Source organism: Brassica oleracea, chromosome C7 (genome assembly GCF_000695525.1).
Source record: "Brassica oleracea var. oleracea cultivar TO1000 chromosome C7, BOL, whole genome shotgun sequence".
NCBI classification, from domain to species: domain Eukaryota; kingdom Viridiplantae; phylum Streptophyta; class Magnoliopsida; order Brassicales; family Brassicaceae; genus Brassica; species Brassica oleracea.
In genome coordinates this window covers 40,863,125-40,881,354 of record NC_027754.1, presented here as the reverse complement: position 1 = coordinate 40,881,354, position 18,230 = coordinate 40,863,125, and the positions used below count along the sequence as shown (strand labels likewise).

The 18,230-nt window shown below is 37.1% G+C and overlaps 5 protein-coding genes across 7 annotated transcripts; 3 read left to right on the top strand and 2 right to left on the bottom strand.

Moving 5' to 3' along the window:
- On the top strand, positions 1–917 carry LOC106304005 (60S ribosomal protein L32-1). Its single transcript, XM_013740373.1, has 2 exons — positions 1–161; positions 427–917. Exons 1-2 carry the CDS (start codon positions 72–74, stop codon positions 736–738), a joined length of 402 nt encoding a protein of 133 aa, XP_013595827.1. The 5' UTR covers positions 1–71; the 3' UTR covers positions 739–917.
- A 1,656-nt stretch (positions 918–2,573) lies between these two features.
- LOC106301294 (ABC transporter C family member 13) lies at positions 2,574–9,629 on the top strand. Of its 2 annotated transcripts, XM_013737657.1 has the most exons (34): positions 2,574–2,631; positions 2,728–2,768; positions 2,852–2,939; positions 3,006–3,152; positions 3,237–3,365; positions 3,456–3,544; positions 3,615–3,663; positions 3,761–4,012; positions 4,085–4,154; positions 4,220–4,280; positions 4,362–4,449; positions 4,533–4,651; positions 4,738–4,835; positions 4,901–4,967; positions 5,053–5,170; positions 5,259–5,375; positions 5,448–5,528; positions 5,624–5,842; positions 5,932–6,033; positions 6,125–6,192; positions 6,289–6,420; positions 6,503–6,650; positions 6,746–7,008; positions 7,088–7,244; positions 7,322–7,497; positions 7,582–7,693; positions 7,774–7,827; positions 7,911–8,033; positions 8,101–8,199; positions 8,277–8,369; positions 8,435–8,545; positions 8,620–8,781; positions 8,853–9,040; positions 9,104–9,629. In XM_013737657.1, the coding sequence occupies exons 1-34, from the start codon at positions 2,605–2,607 to the stop codon at positions 9,528–9,530; spliced, it is 4,275 nt and encodes a 1,424-aa protein (XP_013593111.1). In that variant the 5' UTR covers positions 2,574–2,604; the 3' UTR covers positions 9,531–9,629. The 2 variants fall into 2 exon arrangements, with proteins under 2 accessions (XP_013593111.1, XP_013593113.1); XM_013737659.1 differs by lacking the exons at positions 2,574–2,631; positions 2,728–2,768; positions 2,852–2,939 and having other exon boundaries at positions 3,006–3,148; positions 9,104–9,530.
- A 478-nt stretch (positions 9,630–10,107) lies between these two features.
- Positions 10,108–12,064, bottom strand: LOC106303598 (putative thiamine biosynthesis oxidoreductase ThiO). The gene is made up of 8 exons (XM_013739883.1): positions 11,954–12,064; positions 11,832–11,889; positions 11,635–11,743; positions 11,393–11,534; positions 11,270–11,321; positions 11,038–11,184; positions 10,857–10,956; positions 10,108–10,714 (listed from the first exon to the last, which is right to left on the bottom strand). The coding sequence occupies exons 1-8, from the start codon at positions 12,025–12,027 to the stop codon at positions 10,128–10,130; spliced, it is 1,269 nt and encodes a 422-aa protein (XP_013595337.1). The 5' UTR covers positions 12,028–12,064; the 3' UTR covers positions 10,108–10,127.
- Positions 12,065–13,289: 1,225 nt separating this feature from the next.
- Positions 13,290–15,201, bottom strand: LOC106301614 (nucleolin 2). 2 transcript variants are annotated; one of them, XM_013738061.1, is made up of 4 exons: positions 14,942–15,201; positions 14,025–14,497; positions 13,830–13,928; positions 13,290–13,575 (listed from the first exon to the last, which is right to left on the bottom strand). In XM_013738061.1, the coding sequence occupies exons 1-3, from the start codon at positions 15,039–15,041 to the stop codon at positions 13,836–13,838; spliced, it is 666 nt and encodes a 221-aa protein (XP_013593515.1). In that variant the 5' UTR covers positions 15,042–15,201; the 3' UTR covers positions 13,290–13,575; positions 13,830–13,835. The 2 variants fall into 2 exon arrangements, with proteins under 2 accessions (XP_013593515.1, XP_013593516.1); XM_013738062.1 differs by lacking the exon at positions 14,942–15,201 and adding an exon at positions 14,746–14,836.
- Positions 15,202–15,937: 736 nt separating this feature from the next.
- On the top strand, positions 15,938–18,224 carry LOC106303570 (nostrin). The gene is made up of 10 exons (XM_013739841.1): positions 15,938–16,192; positions 16,417–16,539; positions 16,635–16,704; positions 16,798–16,952; positions 17,026–17,127; positions 17,220–17,417; positions 17,501–17,563; positions 17,644–17,733; positions 17,815–17,889; positions 17,989–18,224. The coding sequence occupies exons 1-10, from the start codon at positions 16,133–16,135 to the stop codon at positions 18,106–18,108; spliced, it is 1,056 nt and encodes a 351-aa protein (XP_013595295.1). The 5' UTR covers positions 15,938–16,132; the 3' UTR covers positions 18,109–18,224.
- Positions 18,225–18,230: the final 6 nt, after the last annotated feature.

The window sequence follows — 18,230 nt, the reverse complement described above, 5'->3', positions numbered from 1 at the left end:
GGCATTATAGGTTTCAGCTGCTGCTGCTTACGGAGTAGTCGCATTGAGATCGATCTTAGGAAGCAGCAAAAATGGCCGTCCCTTTGCTTACGAAGAAGGTGGTGAAGAAGAGGTCCGCCAAGTTCATCAGACCCCAGAGCGACCGCAGAATCACCGTCAAGGTAACTGCTTTTAGGGTTTTAGAAGATCAATCTCTAGGTTGCTTGTAGCTGAATCTTTAAAGTTTGCATTTTTAGCTGAGTCTTTAAACTATACGATAGCAAGATTGTAGCTGAGTCTTAAAGTTTGCATCTTTACGATTCACTCAAGTATTTGATCGTATTACAGAATCGTTTGAGCTTGACATTGTGTCTTGACATGTTTTGTCTTGATTTTTGGTTTCGTTCTTGCTCATTTACACGTTTGTGATTCGTTACTCTTTCTCAGGAAAGCTGGAGGAGGCCAAAGGGTATTGACTCCAGGGTTCGAAGGAAGTTCAAGGGTGTCACTTTGATGCCCAATGTCGGTTACGGATCTGACAAGAAGACACGTCACTACCTCCCCAATGGGTTCAAGAAATTCGTTGTTCACAACACGAGTGACCTCGAGCTGTTGATGATGCACAACAGGACTTACTGCGCAGAGATTGCTCACAACGTCTCCACCAAGAAGAGGAAGGCTATCGTCGAGAGAGCTTCTCAGCTGGATATTGTGGTTACCAACAGGCTTGCTAGGCTCCGCAGCCAAGAAGACGAGTGAAGATAACAAGAAGTTGCTTGAGAGATATTTAGTTGTTTCTGGTTTGTTGCATTTCCCTTTTGTTATAAGACGATTTTGGCTTCTTTTGTGTTTGCTGTCAAACAAACGAGAGTTTTGGTTTAAGACAGAGTATGTTAAGACCGTTCCTAAACTATTTCAGATTCACTGTTTCTCAAAGATTTTCTTGGTCTGATATTGTGTTTTCTGAATTTATTGGAGAAGTGGTACTTAAGCTATGAATACTGGTAGGTGAATTCAATTGTTTCTCATTATAAACATGCACAAAAGCTTCCATCTTTGAGCTAGTTGTAACATTTGCTCACGTTGAAAACGAAATACTAGAGGAGGCTGGATGATCTGTGTCTATGAATTTTTAAAACATAATCAGTTTACGGTATATTTTTTTTCATTGAATAGATTGTTTTAAATTTTCACATGTATTTGTATCTTTTTCTATATATATTTTTCGGATTATTATTTCATTATTAAAATTATAACTATATATATAAAAATTAGTAAAATATTGTTTTATTGTCATATTCAAAGATATTGTAAGATTTCATAAATTTAGAAAGTTTTTAAAAAATTAAACTTTTCGCTTCATAGATTTATATTATCGAGTAAATAATTAAACATTTAGTTTTTGTTTAATTTTTAAAATAAATTATATAGTTTAACATTTGTTTTCATTGGTTTAAGGTAGTAAAGATTAATCATTGTTAGATAATATGATTTTTGTTATTTAATTTTTTTTTTATAATTTTAAAAGTTGACATCGATAAATATTTAAATATTTAATATACGAAGGTATAGTATTACAACATTAAATTATATCTATTTAATTTATACTATTTATAAATCTGATGGATCATCTATTCTTTAAATCTAATTATTGATAGCCCAATAAAAATTTCTGGTAGGCCTAAAATTTAAATGATAAGATTAGAGATTAAATGTAACATAAATTTCTAGGAATAGGTCTATTAGGTCCATTTTTAAAAGAAATCACACATGAATCAAAGTTGTGACTTCTGTTTTATATATAAGATACTTCTAAAAATATCATGTTAAGTATTTTGATCTAGTATTTCTTTTAACAAGAAACTAGATATTTTTAGTTTTACATTTTTAAAAAAAATTAATTTTTATATTTGTGTTTTTTCTTTATATAATATTTCTCTTAAATAATTAATAAAAGATTTTAATAATTGTATTAAAATAGTTAGACTACACAAATATCAATAGGTCATGTTCATGTTTTAATAGAATATACTAGATTTTGACTCGTTTTTAAAAGAACGAGTATCTTTTTTGTTTTACATTTTTGTTGAAATTTAATTTTTATATTTGTGTTTTTAGTCGTATATATGTTTTTCTTTGTATAATATTTATCTTAAATGATTAATAAGATGTTTTAATAATTGTATTAAAATAGTTGGGCCATACCTATATCAATAGATCATCTTTCCTCGTTTAACAGTATTGACTATCGATAATTGGTAGATAATAAATTGTTTTGACCAACTTTCCTATAAAAGTGAGAGGTGGGTAGAGACACTTGGGGTGTAAACTTCAAAGATGAGTGGCATCCACGTGATCATCTCAAAAGTGATCCATCCATACCTCCCACGCATGCTTAATCTGAAAGACATCATCTATACATAACAAGACCAATTCCAAAGTGATTACTGTAAACCACTTTAACTTTTTTTTTTGTATAATGGTCACTAAAGATGTCAGCTTTATGTCACACTTGTTTTACATACAAAAGATATATTAAAGAGAGGACTTTTTCTACGAATATATAAAAGAGAAAAAAATATGGAGTTTGGTGAATTCAGGAAGGCTTTGTGACCTAGAGAACCCATGACTATTACTCGCACTAACTCAGCTGTAAGTATTGAGTTTTTTTTATTGTTTGCTACTAAATTTGTCTCTGTGGGGTTTTTGTTGTTGTTCATGATGATGAAACATTTGTCTTTGTCTCAGCTGCCCTATATGGACGCAAGCCTGGAACGTTTAGGCGACTTATATCCTTCTCTAAGCTCGTTTGGTTTTATAGGGATTTGTCTCATGAGTAGTGAGTAATTGGTTCCTTAATTAGAATGTTTACAGTTATAGGGTTGGGAGCAAATGTAGTTACTCTTCTTCTGATCTTCATACTCACGGCAACGAGAAGGAGTGCTACATGTAACAGAAGGGTAAGTAGGCTTTTGGTAGTTTTGAAAATGATCAATTCTACTCTTCTGATCTTCTTCTTTTTTTAGAAAAGCTACATTGAGAAGAGTGTGTTGTATGTAATACCTGCACTTGGAGCATGTTTGTCTTGCGTGGACCTTGTGGTGCTTCTAAGGACATATCCTAGAAGAGATTTCATTCCTTGCTTTGTCCCTCTGTCTCGTTTCGCAATGTGGGTAAGCCTCTGTTTACATCTCTTCTTGTTATTATCAACCATGTTTCCTCCTTCCTCTTTACTCTTATCAGTTTCTACTCTGCAGCTTGCAGTCATGCTCTCATCGAAGCTATCATGTGCTTGCTGCGTTTTCACTAGCCGGATCCTATGTTTCTGGTGGATCTTTAGATTCCTAATGGAAGCATTTCATCTCAATGCGATTTTTACTTTACAGGTAATTCAAACTCTTTGTCTGTCACTGGTCACTACCATTTGAGTCACATATTCCATATAAATACTTGGTGGGCATATATGAAATTCACAGACGTTGGAGATTTGGATGATCATGTTGGACATTGCTTTTGGTATCTCTATCAACGTCCTTAGGATAAAGAAGACACCTCCCAAGAATAGGTATGTATACTTTCTATACCATTATCTTCTTCAGTTTTCTTACTCCAGTTTTTCATTAATCTCCTTGTAGCTCTTTGGAAGATCCACTCATTGAGGAAGGTCATGATCAAAGGGTCATTGTAAGTGACTTCCCTTCCCGGTGTCTTTTCTTTCTAACTAACTAGTACTTGTTTACAGAGAGGTTAAACCAAAAGATTTACTCTTTTGTTTTTGAAGGAGAGAACTAGCAGCTGTTGGGATCTATTCACTTTTGGATACATTGGTTTAGTAATGAAACACGGCTCGTTGAAACAGCTAGAATTCGAAGATCTACTTCCACTTCCTCTTGATATGGATCCTTCTACATGCTGTGAGAATCTATTGAGAAGCTGGCAGCTTCAAGAGTCCAACAATAGCCCAAACCCATCACTATTCTGGTCAATCTCTGGTGTTTATGGATGGCCATACTTTCGTCTTGGACTCTTGAAGGTACACATTTGCTTCATTAATTTTCTGATTATTTTTGTAAATATTGCTACTGTAAATACATAATTTTTGCAGGTGTTCAATGATTGCATAGGCTTTGCAGGCCCCTTATTACTCAACAGACTTATCAAATATCTTGAAAAAGGTATAAATATTTGGTGTATATAATGATCACTGATGAAGTATCTGACTCTTAGTTTAATTGAACAGGTTCAAGAAGTTCCATTGGCTATACCCTGGCTATCTCATTGGGCCTCACATCTATATTTAAGTAAATATGCAATGCTGATTGTGTTTGAAAGTGTAACAATAGATCAATAGGAACTTCTGATGTATGCTTCATGTCTTGTAGGTCTTTTCTTGATACACAATACACATTTAGACTTTCAAAGCTCAAACTGAAGCTCAGGTCTAGTATAATGAGCGTCATCTACAGAAAGGTAATACATGTGAAAAATGAAGTAGTTATGTAATATAATATTGCTCTTAAGTGTATCAAACATGTTGGTTCTCTGGTATGCAGTGTTTGTGGGTGAACACAGCAAGCCGGTCAGGATTTTCTGAGGGAGAGATTCAAACATTTATGTCGGTAGATGCTGACCGGATTGTCAATTTGTGCAACAGTTTGCATGATATGTGGAGGTAACAGCCATCTTTTTGTAAACAATGAAAGTTTTACTTTCCTTATATTGAGTATAAATAAAATGGTCACTATTTCAATGTCTCAGCCTGCCTTTGCAAATTGGGATAGCTTTGTATCTTTTGTATACTCAAGTCAAGTTTGCTTTTCTCTCTGGACTTGCAATTACCATCTTACTGATACCAGGTACTAGCTTACATTACAATATGTAATATCTGGAGTGTTCTCTTTTCTTATATACTCTTTCTCAGTGAATAAATGGATATCTGTGTTGATTGCGTCTGCAACTGAGAAGATGATGAAGCTAAAAGATGAGAGGTAATGATGTCTTGATGTTTAGTTCTGTTCACCGGTAAGTTCCTTTAAGTGTAATCCATCCTGTGATTGTTTTGATATGTATCAGGATAAGAAAGACAGGAGAGCTTCTAACAAACATCAGGACACTGAAAATGTATGGATGGGATAACTGGTTTGCTGATTGGTTGAAGGAGACAAGAGCCACCGAAGTCACTCACTTAGCGGTTTGGTTTTCAAATCAACAGAAGTTTTCTCTTGCTCCAAGATTTTAGTTTTGTATTAGAAGTTAAGTCTGTGTTTGTTTTTTTACAGACGAGGAAGTATTTGGATGCTTGGTGTGTTTTCTTTTGGGCGACGACACCAACTCTGTTTTCTCTTTGCACGTTTGGTCTCTTTGCACTGATGGGTCATCAACTTGATGCAGCAACGGTAGTGTTTGAATATATAAGTAGATAGACTTGACTTGGTAATCTGATACTTGAATTGCTTTTTTTTTTCCAGGTTTTTACTTGTCTTGCTCTGTTTAATAGCTTAATCTCTCCATTAAACTCGTTTCCATGGGTCATCAATGGCCTGATTGACGTAAGCTCATCTTTCAACCTTGTCTGATCCTAATAGTTGCATTTTTTTATCTACCATTTCTAATTAAAATCTTTTTTTGGTTACCTTGTCACAAGGCCTTTATATCAACCAGGCGTGTGGGCAAGTTTATGCGTTGTTTGGAGCATAATAAAGATTCATCTACAGATTCTAGTTTGATCTCTGAAGAATTAGCTGTGTTTGTAGAAGATGCATCTTGTACTTGGTCAAGTAACGTTGAAGAGGAACATAGCTTGACAATAAAACATATTAACCTAAGAATTCCAAAGGGATCATTTGTTGCAATCATCGGTGAGGTATGGAAACTGTCCCCACTTTCCTTATTTTATTTATCTCTTTCTATATATTATCATTCATCTTATGTGTGCTTTCTTTCATTTTTCAGGTTGGTTCAGGTAAAACATCATTGTTGAATTCACTATTAGGAGAGATGCAGTGTGTTCATGGATCAATACTACTAAATGGGTCTGTTGCATACGTTCCACAGGTTTGTAATCTGATCAAACACTTTGTATGATTCCTTTTCTTTTTGGTTTTAATTTTGAGAAGTCTTGACGTTGATCTCACTAAACTTCAAGGTCCCATGGATATTATCTGGAACTGTACGCGAAAACATTTTATTTGGGAAGCCTTTTGACTCCAAAAGGTTAAGTCATTTAGCTTCATCAACACATCTATGCTCTTTCTGCTCTTAGATTTGGACACACTGAGTTTTAACCTTCTTGTAACTTGGTTAAGCTAGGTATCTGGACACACTAAGTGCTTGTGCACTAGATGTGGATATTTCACTTATGGTCGGAGGTGACATGGCATTTATAGGCGATAAAGGAGTAAACTTATCCGGTGGACAGAGAGCTCGTCTTGCTTTGGCCAGGTTTTGCTCTCTCTCATTTCCTCTTTCACTATCAACAGATTGAGTGTTGTGTTTCTAATTATTCTTTTTGCATAATCAACAGGGCTGTTTATCATGGTACAGACATGTATCTGCTTGATGATGTACTAAGTGCAGTTGATTCACAAGTAGGCTCTTGTATCTTGCAAAGAGCACTTTTGGGTCCTCTGTTGAACAAAAAGACTCGCATTATGTGCACTCACAGCGTTCAGGTAAACTTTCAACTCTCTCTCTCACAATGAAAATGTATCAAGATTCCTTGTATGTTGCCGTGTTATAACTTACAACTCCCTTTCTATTACTACAGGCGATATCTTGTGCAGATATGGTTGTTGTAATGGACAAAGGAGAAGTGAAATGGTTTGGAACCGTTACCGACATGCCTAAATCCATCTTTCCATCACTGTCATCATCCAATGAGTTTGATATGTCATCCTCAAAGCACTTGACCAACAAAAGAAAAGAATCTCTTTCTATCAAGAAAGATGATGTAGACGAAGTTAGTGAAGCTGCAGATATTGTCAAAGTGGAAGAGAGAAAAGAAGGCCGAGTTGAAGTAGCGGTTTATCGGTAAACACTTTGTATTTAGCTATATCCATTTTTATTGCTTGTATATCAAGTAAGTAAGACTGTTTATCTGTTCTTGCAGGAACTATGCTGTGTTCTCTGGTTGGTTCATTACGATTGTAATATTGGTTTCAGCTGTTCTGATGCAAGCTTCCCGTAATGGAAATGATTTGTGGTTATCTTATTGGGTTGATAAGACTGGAAGAGGAGCCACACAATACTCAACCTCGTTTTATCTGGTATTTGTCAAGAAAAAAATGAACTTAATTCTGTTTATCTTCGTTTATTGAGTTTAAAGTTACTACTAATCTTGCAGATGGTTCTGTGTATCTTTTGCATTTTAAACTCAATACTAACCCTGGTGAGAGCATTCTCGTTTGCATATGGAGGACTAAAAGCAGCAGTACGTGTTCATAATGCATTAATCTGTAAGCTTATAAATGCACCTATACAGTTCTTTGATCAGACACCAAGTGGAAGGATACTCAACAGGTTATAGACAAGAGAAAACTATTTGATTGTGTGTATATTGTTCTTTAAGTTAACTTTGTTTTTTTTCTTGGTTCATCTCTTCAGATTCTCCTCGGATCTATATACAATCGATGACTCTCTACCGTTCATCCTCAACATTCTTCTAGCAAATTTTGTTGGCTTGTTAGGGATTGTTCTAGTATTGTCTTATGTTCAGGTTTATTTCACAAACTCAAAGTGATATTCTTCTGTTTTTTTTCTTTTGTTGGAAAGGAGTTGTTAACATTATGTATACAGGTTCTGTTCCTGCTTCTGCTTCTGCCATTTTGGTATATATACAGCAAGCTTCAGGTACTTTTGCTTCATATTTGTTTTTTTTTTTTTAAAAGAGAATTGTTTATAGTTTTTTTTTACTAAATGTAAAATTGTTCCAGTTCTTCTACAGGTCAACATCAAGGGAGCTACGAAGGTTGGACAGTGTTTCAAGATCACCAATCTATGCATCTTTCAGTGAGACACTTGATGGATCATCAACTATAAGGGCTTTTAACTCAGAGGTAGTTTTGGTACTACTTCTAGAGGAGTTGTTGCTCTTATGATTGAGTCGTTTCCTATGTGTAACAGGAGCATTTCGTAGCTAGATTTATTGAGCACTTGACATTATACCAGAGGACTTCTTACTCTGAGATTATTGCAAGCTTGTGGCTCTCCTTGCGTCTTCAGGTACACTAACACATCTGCTTCTATAGATTTCTTTTGCAGATTAATATCATTGTGTTCATGTTTTTAAAATGGTGCAGCTCTTAGGAGCAATGATTGTGTTATTTGTGGCTGTAATGGCTGTTATCGGCTCCCAAGGAAACTTTCCAATTAGTTTTGGCACACCTGGACTGGTGAGGAACTTCAGTTCTTATAAAAAATTTGGCAAAGTGAAAGCATATAACATATAAGATCACAGGTGGGATTGGCGCTCTCATATGCAGCTCCATTGGTTTCTTTGTTAGGAAGTTTCTTAACAAGTTTTACTGAAACAGAAAAGGAAATGGTTTCTGTTGAAAGGGTTCTCCAGGTAATGATTCTGGTTAGTTTTCATTATATTAGTGTTACCAATACATGAACCATGTTCCCTTTGTGTATGAATAGTACATGGATGTGCCACAAGAAGAAGTCTCTGGTAGCCAGTCTCTCAGCGGTAAGTGGCCAGTTCAAGGACTGGTTGAGTTTCATAATGTGACAATGAGGTACATCTCAACTATGCCTCCTGCACTCAACCACATTTCTTTTACAATCCAAGGAGGCATGCAGGTACGTTAAATGTCTATTGTGGAGACAGACTTGAGTTTTGTTGTGTAATGTAAGAACAAGGTTATTATCAGGTGGGAGTTATAGGAAGAACTGGTGCTGGAAAATCTTCCATATTGAATGCACTACTCAGGCTTAACCCTGTTTGTAATGGGGAGATACTTGTGGATGGAGTTAACATTAACCATCTTCCAGTAAGAGAGCTTCGTACTCACCTCGCTGTTGTCCCTCAAAGCCCTTTTCTGTTTCAAGGATCATTGAGGTGAGAGCTTTACTAACAGGATCTTGGTTGCAGTTTACTAACAGAAGTTGCTATTTCTTGTAGGGAGAACCTTGATCCTCTTGGGATGAGTGAGGACTGGAGAATCTGGGAGGTTCTAGAGAAGTGTAAAGTTAAGGCAGAGGTTGAGAGTGCAGGAGGGTTAGATTCAAATGTAAAGGACTCTTTCTCTGTTGGGCAGAGACAGCTTCTTTGCCTTGCACGTGCTCTGCTCAAGTCATCTAAGATTCTATGCCTTGATGAATGCACCGCCAATATTGATGTTCACACAGCTTCCTTACTTCACAACGCGATCTCGAGCGAGTGCAAAGGTGTAACTGTTATTACCATTGCTCACCGCATTTCTACTGTTCTTGATTTGGACAGCATCCTAGTTCTTGATCGTGGAAGCCTTGTTGAACAAGGAAACCCACAACTTCTCCTGCAAGATGATGACTCAGCTTTCTCTAGCTTTGTTAGAGCTTCAAAGTGAAGTGAATTGTTAGTTAGAATCTGATTAGTTGTAATTTCTCATCTTGGCTGTAAAACTCCTTGTGCTCAGGTTTTAATGACACCAGTAGAAAGACAATGATTCAGAACTTGTTATAACTAGAGATTGTTTTAGACTTGTCTGAGTAGCTAGACTCAATGATTTCATCTAGCCCTGGGATTTATAACCGAACCAAACCAGAATTTTTAGTTTTCGGTTCTGAACCGGTTAAGAGTTCGGTTCAGTTTGGTATGGTTTTGAAAACAATTAGGTTCGGTTTCTAGATATATTCGGTTTTCAAATATTTAAAGAGTATTTTTAAAACAAATGGAACAAAAAAATAACCGACCTAACCAAAAAAGTCAAACTGAACTAACCGAAAACTGAACTGAACCAAATTTTTTGGTTTATTTTGGTGAGTTTGTGGCCGAACCGAACTACCCGAACTGAATAAACCGAAACACAGACCTAGACCTGTTTAGAACTTAGGTAGACTATTAGACCTGTTTGAGTAGGTTTTTCTTGGACTTTGTCCATCCAACCCAAACATTACACAAAGATTTCGAACACAAAAATCATATATAGAATTCAACTTTTCACTCAATTATTAATCTTCCAAGAAGTGAGTTCAGAAGGTAACAGTTCTTCCTTACAACACAAAACAGCTTTAGCAATAAGTTTCCCAAGCCAACCATGATAGAGCAGTCCCCTTGATCCAAGCCCTCCAAACACCCAGAACTTGCAAGGTCCACCTTCCGCCGCACCTACGAGCTGGTCTACACACCCCAAGAGCGGTAGCGACCCGTGGCTTGTAACAGGTGGCATTGCTCTCAAACCCGCCCTCGCGCCTGCAAACTCCCACTTGTCTATCTCTGGATAAACTGCACTCGCCTTTGGAAGAAGCTCCGCGAGAGCTCTTGAAGCTTCCTCGGCTGAGACATCAGGTGAATGGTTTCTTGATTGCCATTCCCATGTGGATCCCATGTGTAGGTCACGTGGTCCCTGAACCGCGAGCCATGCATCTGACAGGATCGAAGGTCCACCTTCCGGGTAACTTCCCCTGACACTCTCGTGTAACTGCAGGTGAGTAATGACACCACGGCATGTCCTTAAAGGGAGCTTTCCAGTGAGACCAGGAAGAAAGTTAACCTTGGATCCAAGACATATTACAACAGCATCATATTCTCCTACAGATACAACACAAAAGCTGTGCATACTAAGTTTCTGACTATGCGGGCAAGGAACATAGATACTCTACTAGGATGTTTACATACAAGAAATCTAGTTTCAAATAGTAAGAGCATAGGAACCTTAAGAAAAATCACTCACCTTCAAGTTCGAGCACATCATCTATAGATTTCTTCACTAAAGTTATGTTTGTCCTTCCAAGTGATTCACTTGCTGAGTTTAGGCATGCTTGAAAGAGTGCCTACAAAAAAGGAGTTAAAAAAACTCAGTAAAGATAAAACAGATAAACTCAAGAAAGTGTATTTGTTATGTCTATCCAAACCTGGAGATAGCGCTGCGGATTGACATTCATAGCTCCTGGGAGATAGAAGGCGGATTTCAAAGGCAAGCATAGATTGGGGACAAGGCTTTGGGCAACATCTTTGTCTATAGTCTCTACTTCACAACCGGCAAGGCAGTTTCGAGCATTCTAATAACATAAAAAAAAAAAAGAATGTAAAAAAATGTGTTAAGTTAAAATATCATTGGGTGTAACTGAATTAAAGAGAGCTTACATCAGTCATTAAGCTCAAAGTCTTGGCATTTGTTGCTGGTCTCAAGATTCCCCTGCAGCAAGAAAAGGTTGGTCAATTTAAAGAGTTAAAAAGAGAAAGAAAGTTAATCTATTGAGAGTGTACCTTCTTCGAACCATAAAATCTCCAAAACTCTGGTTACAGTCTCCCTTCTCCGCAGCAGAAGAAGAAGCTGCTGCTGTCTCTGCAACATTTAAGAGCTCTAAACACTCTCTCCAACACTCACCACCATGCCAAAGAAGCTTCCCTAAAAAAAATCAAAAAAGTTAAAAGGAGTCTATGAAACTAAGGAGAATATCACCAAACTCTATAGATAAACCATAAAAAGAGCAATTTTTTAAATCAACCTTTAGGAGAATAAGGGTGGAGGAGGCCTCCAGAGACTCCAGAAGCGCCACCTCCTATGCCAACTTCATCATATACATCAACACTTAAGCTCAGCTCCTTTGGACAGTCCTGCAAAAAAAAAAAAGAACATTTGTTTATTAGTTATTATCCAAAAAAAAAGATGTTAACTTTGGACCAAGACCAGACAGATAAGTACCTTGAGAAGGTGCCACGCAACGGAGATTCCAGCAAAACCAGCACCAAGCACGGCGTACCTTTGATGCGAACCTTTTAAAAATTCTCAATCTTCAGAACTAATAAGAGTTGAAGGGAGCTAACCTGAGAGGAGGACGGTTGGGAAGAGAGATAGACGCCGAAGAAGAGACCAAACAACGGGGAAACACCGAGGTCATGTCTCTACCAAAATGTCTTTTAGGATTGGTCAGCGCAAAGTATTTAGTTTGATTATTTTATCTTAACCGGTCAACGTACTAATCCAATTGAACCGGTTAAAGTACCAATTATGTCGAACCGGTTGTTGTTTTCTGGTTCTTTTTAGTAGGGGTGAGCGCAGGACGGGTACTTGTTTTTTTTACGTATACTTGATACTTGGGTTACCTTGAACGAGTAATGAATTTTTCGACTTATACTTGACTTGTCAGAAACGAGTACTTGTTATTTCGAATACTTGTCCAAAAATATGTTACTTGCAAATTACTTGTCTTGTTCGATTACTTGCTACTTACAAGTATTTATTAATTACTTGAATATATTTCCAAGTTTCTAAAAATGATTTGATAGATAATATTTTACGAGAGAAGGTTATGAAAGTTTGTTTTATTTACTCGACTTGGTAAAAACAAGAGAGTTATTTTAAATAAAATATTTGCACCTAATATAAAAAGAAGATGGAATTCGATAAGAAAGTATTGTTTACTTCTTACAACAAAGATATATTTGTTTAGGGCTTTGGTTTTTATGGTTTAATTATCATTTTTTAGTCGTAAAACAAGTAACGAGTAATATCAAGGCGAGTCGTAACTTTTTTTGTGATACTTGTTACTTGCCTTGTACTTGTAAGTAGCAAAACTCAACGACTTGATACTTGACTTGGCAACGACGACTACTTGAAAAAACAAGGCGAATACGGGTCAAGTAGTGGGTAAAAGGCAAGTAACGAGTATCTGTGCCCAACCCTACTCTTTAGTGGTTTATGCGGTATGCCCAATAAGAGATATCATAACTTCCTGGATGGATGCAAAGAACAAAGGCTCTCTTGATTATTTACGGTAGAGAATGTGATTGCGTGAAAGAGGGGGAAACTAGAACGAGGTGAAGAAGTTAAGTTTCTTGCAGATGAGATTTCTAGGGGTGAGGGTGCAGATTCTGTCTGCAAGTCTGCGAACCAGAAGAAGGTGAAATTTCCAAGGGTCTTGATGAAATGTTATCTGATAAAGAGCTGAATCTAGCAGAGATGAAAGCAATGGTTTCCAGATTGGTTTCTAAGGATTATGATCCGTTTCACTTTGCTCATAAGAGTATGAATATGGAAATCTCTGCCCCAGGTAGAGGCAGAATCATTCTGAATCTTTAGTGTTCTTGGACGATTTGTGTTTTTTTCGGTATTGCTTTATAGAAATTAACAGTAACGTTTTACACACTTCTTATGAAACCCTTATTGTTAAATATATTGTTAGCTCATTCTCTAGAGAAATAATAATCATACATAAATTGGCCAACAACTGTCTCAAAGTCTCAGAACCTGAGAGAACAAAAACAACAGCAAGGAATCGAACAGAGCAAAAGGGAAGAGAGCCACTTATATAAAGAGCAGAAACTACAGACAAGCCTGCCTTAAGACTATTCATCAAGTAACTGAATTTTCACAGGTAACCTGATATAGAAAACCGAGAATCCTTAGCTGTGATAACACTTCTGAGCTCACGAAGGAAACACTGTTTCTGCGATTGAAACAAGAGTGTCAAGAAACCCATCAACAAGTCGAATGTGTTGTGTAACTAATGATTATTCTGTTTTCACGCACAGCTCAAAGTGATGTTCCATAAGATACACAATTGTTCAATGATGAAGGTTCTTTTATTATCCATGAACTAAGAATCATATGTAGACTGATGAAGTTCGTTAAGAACAGATAGACTATGCATCAAACAGTAAGGAGGGAAGAATAGAAATTTAAAGAAAGTTTGGGAGTTACCTGAGTTTATCTACTGGATCCTGTGACCACATCAAACAAGCCACAACAACTTAACCATGAGGTTCTTTGCGCAACTCCATGCATTGGTAGCACGGAAGCCTGAGAGAGTATCGAGTATAGTCTTATTTGCTATGGTAACATAAGCAACACAATAAAATGTGAACCAAATCAAAATAGAATAACAACTAGGATCACCTCTTCTTCATGAGAACTGGTAGCTCCAGACTCCTTGCTGCCTTCAGGAACAAGAGTCGAAGTTTTTCCCTCAGTTTCTTTTTTAGCAGTGGTGGTTGCACTTGAAGACGCCTGCTTAACCTCATCAGATGCAAGAGAACTCTCGTCTGAGGTAAGTGTACCACTAGGAGGAGTAGTTGAATCCATCAAACCGATACTCTCGACAATCACATTAGCAGTAGACCCCATGAAAGGAGCATCTCCAGCTATTGGAATAGGTTGGTTTGGCACAGAACTCACAGTAACAGCTTCAGAAACAGATTCACCACTCTCCTTCTTCTTAACTTCACCGGATTCATCATCCGAGCTGCTGCTGCTGCTGCTATTACTGCTACTGCTAGAGTTCTTCTTGTCACGATCACGGCTTGAATCAGTGATCTCTATACGCTCATCAGTATCCTTGTCGGTTCTGACAGCATCTTCTTCCCTCGAATCTAAAACACCGGTTTAACAAATCACATTAGTTTCAAAACAGAGGAACAATAATAATATTACACAACAGAGAATGACTTAGAGACTGTTCCAAGTCAAATCTACAACCTTAAAAGATCAAACTGGAAGAGCTATTAATCAAATCAAAAATCATCAGAGATCCACATAAATCAGCAAAAGATATAAACTTTCAATCAAAATCATGAATCTGGCACAACAAAACTATATGAAAGTGAATAAAAATAGATACCCATTTGGTTGGATCAGTGAGCACAGCAATAAAAATCCAAACTTTGAAGGATCTATATATATAGAGAAAAGATTCTTACTCAAACAAACAAGAAAGGTGGCCTAAACGTGTGTGAGATTGAATGATTGAGATACAGATAGACAATTAGAAAAGAAAAGCAAAAGAAAGACAAGGGTAGGTAGTGGGATAAGTTCACCATGGTTGGTGGTGGGTATGAGATTGGTTTGAGGAGAAGATGCTTCTTGTTGTTGCTGCTTTTTCTTTGCAGCTTTCCTTTTCTTAGCACCTGGAGGCATGATTAGGGTTCCTTTTGGAGTGTGGGGATCTGTACAGCTATGCCCGGATCCTGGCTTGTCTCTTCCCTTTTCTCTCTCTCGGTAAATTTACAACAAGAAGATGATAAGTTTTTTTTTCCTGTGAGCAAGCAGTAAAGTTTCAAAACTCAAAATGGTAGAAGTGGGAAAGTTGTGATTTATACTTGTGAAGGGGTTTAATTAACATTTAATTTGATAAATCACACTCATTAATGTTTTTTTTTGTATTTGTTTCCGCGTTTGTTTCATTTGTTACCCGTGTTTGTTCCGTTTTTCAGATTTTTAGTCATTTCAATTGATGTAATGGTTAGAGATTTTTGTAAACATTTTATTTTCAAAACATCTGTTTTAGATACCAGATTTGGTACAACTATATAACGACGAACTTACAGAAATTGAGGTAGCTGCATTACTGAAGGTTGCAGTAACATTAGTTCTGTTGCATGATTTGTTCTTTAAAAAAAAAAACAACAATTTGGTGGAGCCAAAAATAATTTATTTCAAGAACATGATGTCACTGAAGTAGCAGTTGATAATGTCGGTACATATTCAAAAGAAAACCAACGCTAATTAGAAAATAAATAAACAAATAACGTATGGTTGTCTTTTCAGATTATTATGGTATGTGGGAGTGGGGACAATAGACAAGTGGTTGTGAGTTGGCCATGTCAGATACTATTTCGTTAGCACCTACTACTATCAAATTAAATTATTTATGCGAAGGGGTTTATTAGATAATTAATTAATGATTTGGCCTAATCATCATCACTCGTGAACAATCATTTTAACCGGACTAAACCAGCTCGTTCGGTTCAACTTCAGATGTTAAATTCAAGGTTAACCATTCTCGCGGACCTTTTTTATCCGACTCGACCCGACCCGACCCGACCGGGCTCTGTGGATTTCTCCGCGGATTAGAGATCAGTGACGAAGAAGAACATACATTTCTACCATCTCTGAATCAGATCTGATCTGTTTTGTCAGTTTCCAAACTGGTCCGATCGAAGTGAGACTTCATACACACACTCTCTCTCAAAACCCTACTCTTTCGTGTTTTCTCAGGAGAAGTGAGGATGGATGCGTTTAGAAGACAAGCGAGTAAGCTCAGAGATCAAGTCGCCAAGCAACAACTGGTAATAACATTTACTGATTCACCGAATCTCGAGTTTAATGATGTCGGAATCTCCTAATTTGGAGGATAAATCTGCTTAGGTGTCTGATCTTGCAAAGCTATATATACCAATTTCGTGTTCGTCGTCTCGAATTTTCAAGCATTTTGATTTGTATATTAGTGTTATAGAAAGTTGTTTTGGTTACACAACATTGGTGATGTTTGTGTGGTAATGGGGGAATGTAGGCTGTGATCAAGCAGTTCAGTGGGACTGGCTATGAAAGCTCTGACGTAATGGTGATTGATGAGCTTGAAATGCAAAGGCATCATCAGCTCGAGAAGCTTTACCGCTCTACTCGTTCCGCTAAGGTTGTTAGACACTCAAATTGACTTACTTCAAATGTTAAGACTTCTTTGTTCTTGATCCTGATCCTCGAGAAAACCTATGTTATTGTTACTTACAGGAGTTCCAGAGAGAGCTTATTAAAGCAGCTGAGACTTTTACTACCATCGGGCTCAGACACATTGAAGCAGGTACTTTCAGGAGTGTTCGTTGTTGGCCTAGCTTTGATTATGACTACCATTTGTGGGGGTTTTTTTTTTTTAATGTGATCTGTAACATGTCAGGAACCAAGTTGGCTGAAGACTGTTGTAAATATGGAACTGAAAACAGTCAGAATATCGATGAGAATATTCTAGCCAAGGCTGCAGCTATATACGGTGATGCTCGTAAACATGTTGAGAAAGAACAAGAAGACTTTAACAAGCTTTTGTCTTCTCAGGTTTGCCTTCAAATTTATCTGTTTTTATCTTAAAAAAAATTACATTAGAACTAGAAACATTTTCTGTGTTAAGGTTTTGGATCCTCTGAGAGCTATGGTTGCCGGTTCTCCTCTTGAAGACGCTCGTCATTTAGCTCAACGTTACAGCCGCATGAGACAAGAAGCAGAGACTCATGTAATCTTCTTAAAAACCTCACTTCTGTGATGATGTTTTGGCTACATTGTTGTAAAGTGAGTCTAAAATTAAAAAAAAAAAAAAAAAAACAGGCAGCGGAAGTATCTAGAAGGCAAGTGCGTGTAAAAGAAGCTCCCATTCCAGAAAACGTGGCAAAGCTTCAACTAGCGGAAGCAAAGATGCAAGAGCTTAAAGCTAACATGGCGGTACTCGGTAAAGAAGCCACTGCTGCATTGGCTGCTGTTGAGTCACAGCAACATAGACTTACTTTCCAGAGGCTTGTCGCTATGGTATGTTTTTACACACATATACACATTGGTTTTCATGTTCTAGCTGTTACTGTTTTAGCAATGTGACGCTTGTTCTGCTTAAGGTCGAAGGGGAAAAGAATTATCATCTAAGAATAGCAGCCGTTCTCAGTGACATTGAAGCCGAGGTTAGTCATGGATGAATCTTTTTTTATATCTGGTTCTCATCGTAAAGCTCAAACTTCTTGGCCTTGACACGTTTCTTTAGATGGTAACGGAGAAACAACACAAAGAATCTGCCCCTCCTGCGATTCCAACAGAGAACAGCTCAGAGAAAACATCATACTTCCTAGCTGAAGTAAGTTTCGTTTTTGCAATATATGAAAAAAAACATCATCGCATGTGTAAGAGAAACAACATATATATGTTTTCTTGACAGGTGGTTCATCCATTTTCCGCTGCTTCAGAGAAAGAACTAGACTTGTACAAAGGAGACTACGTCGTTGTCCGAAAGGTTCATATGATTACTACTAAGATCAGGGAACTATAATCTATAGTGGTAATTAGAGCATGAAACTCAAGTCTTTGTGTTGGTCTTTGATTATTCTCACAGGTTAGCGAAAGTGGTTGGGCAGAAGGAGAATGCAAAGGCAAAGCTGGTTGGTTCCCTATGGCTTACATCGAAAAGCGACAGAGACTTCCAACTAGCAACTTCGCTGCTGAAGTTTACTGAGTCTCTTTCATTTGTCTCTAAATATACTGTTTTTGTGTTCATTTCACTACTCTTTGATCAAACATATCATTTGTCTCAGTGTGGTGCTTATTGAAGATTGTTTTTATTGCAGTCTAGCCCGT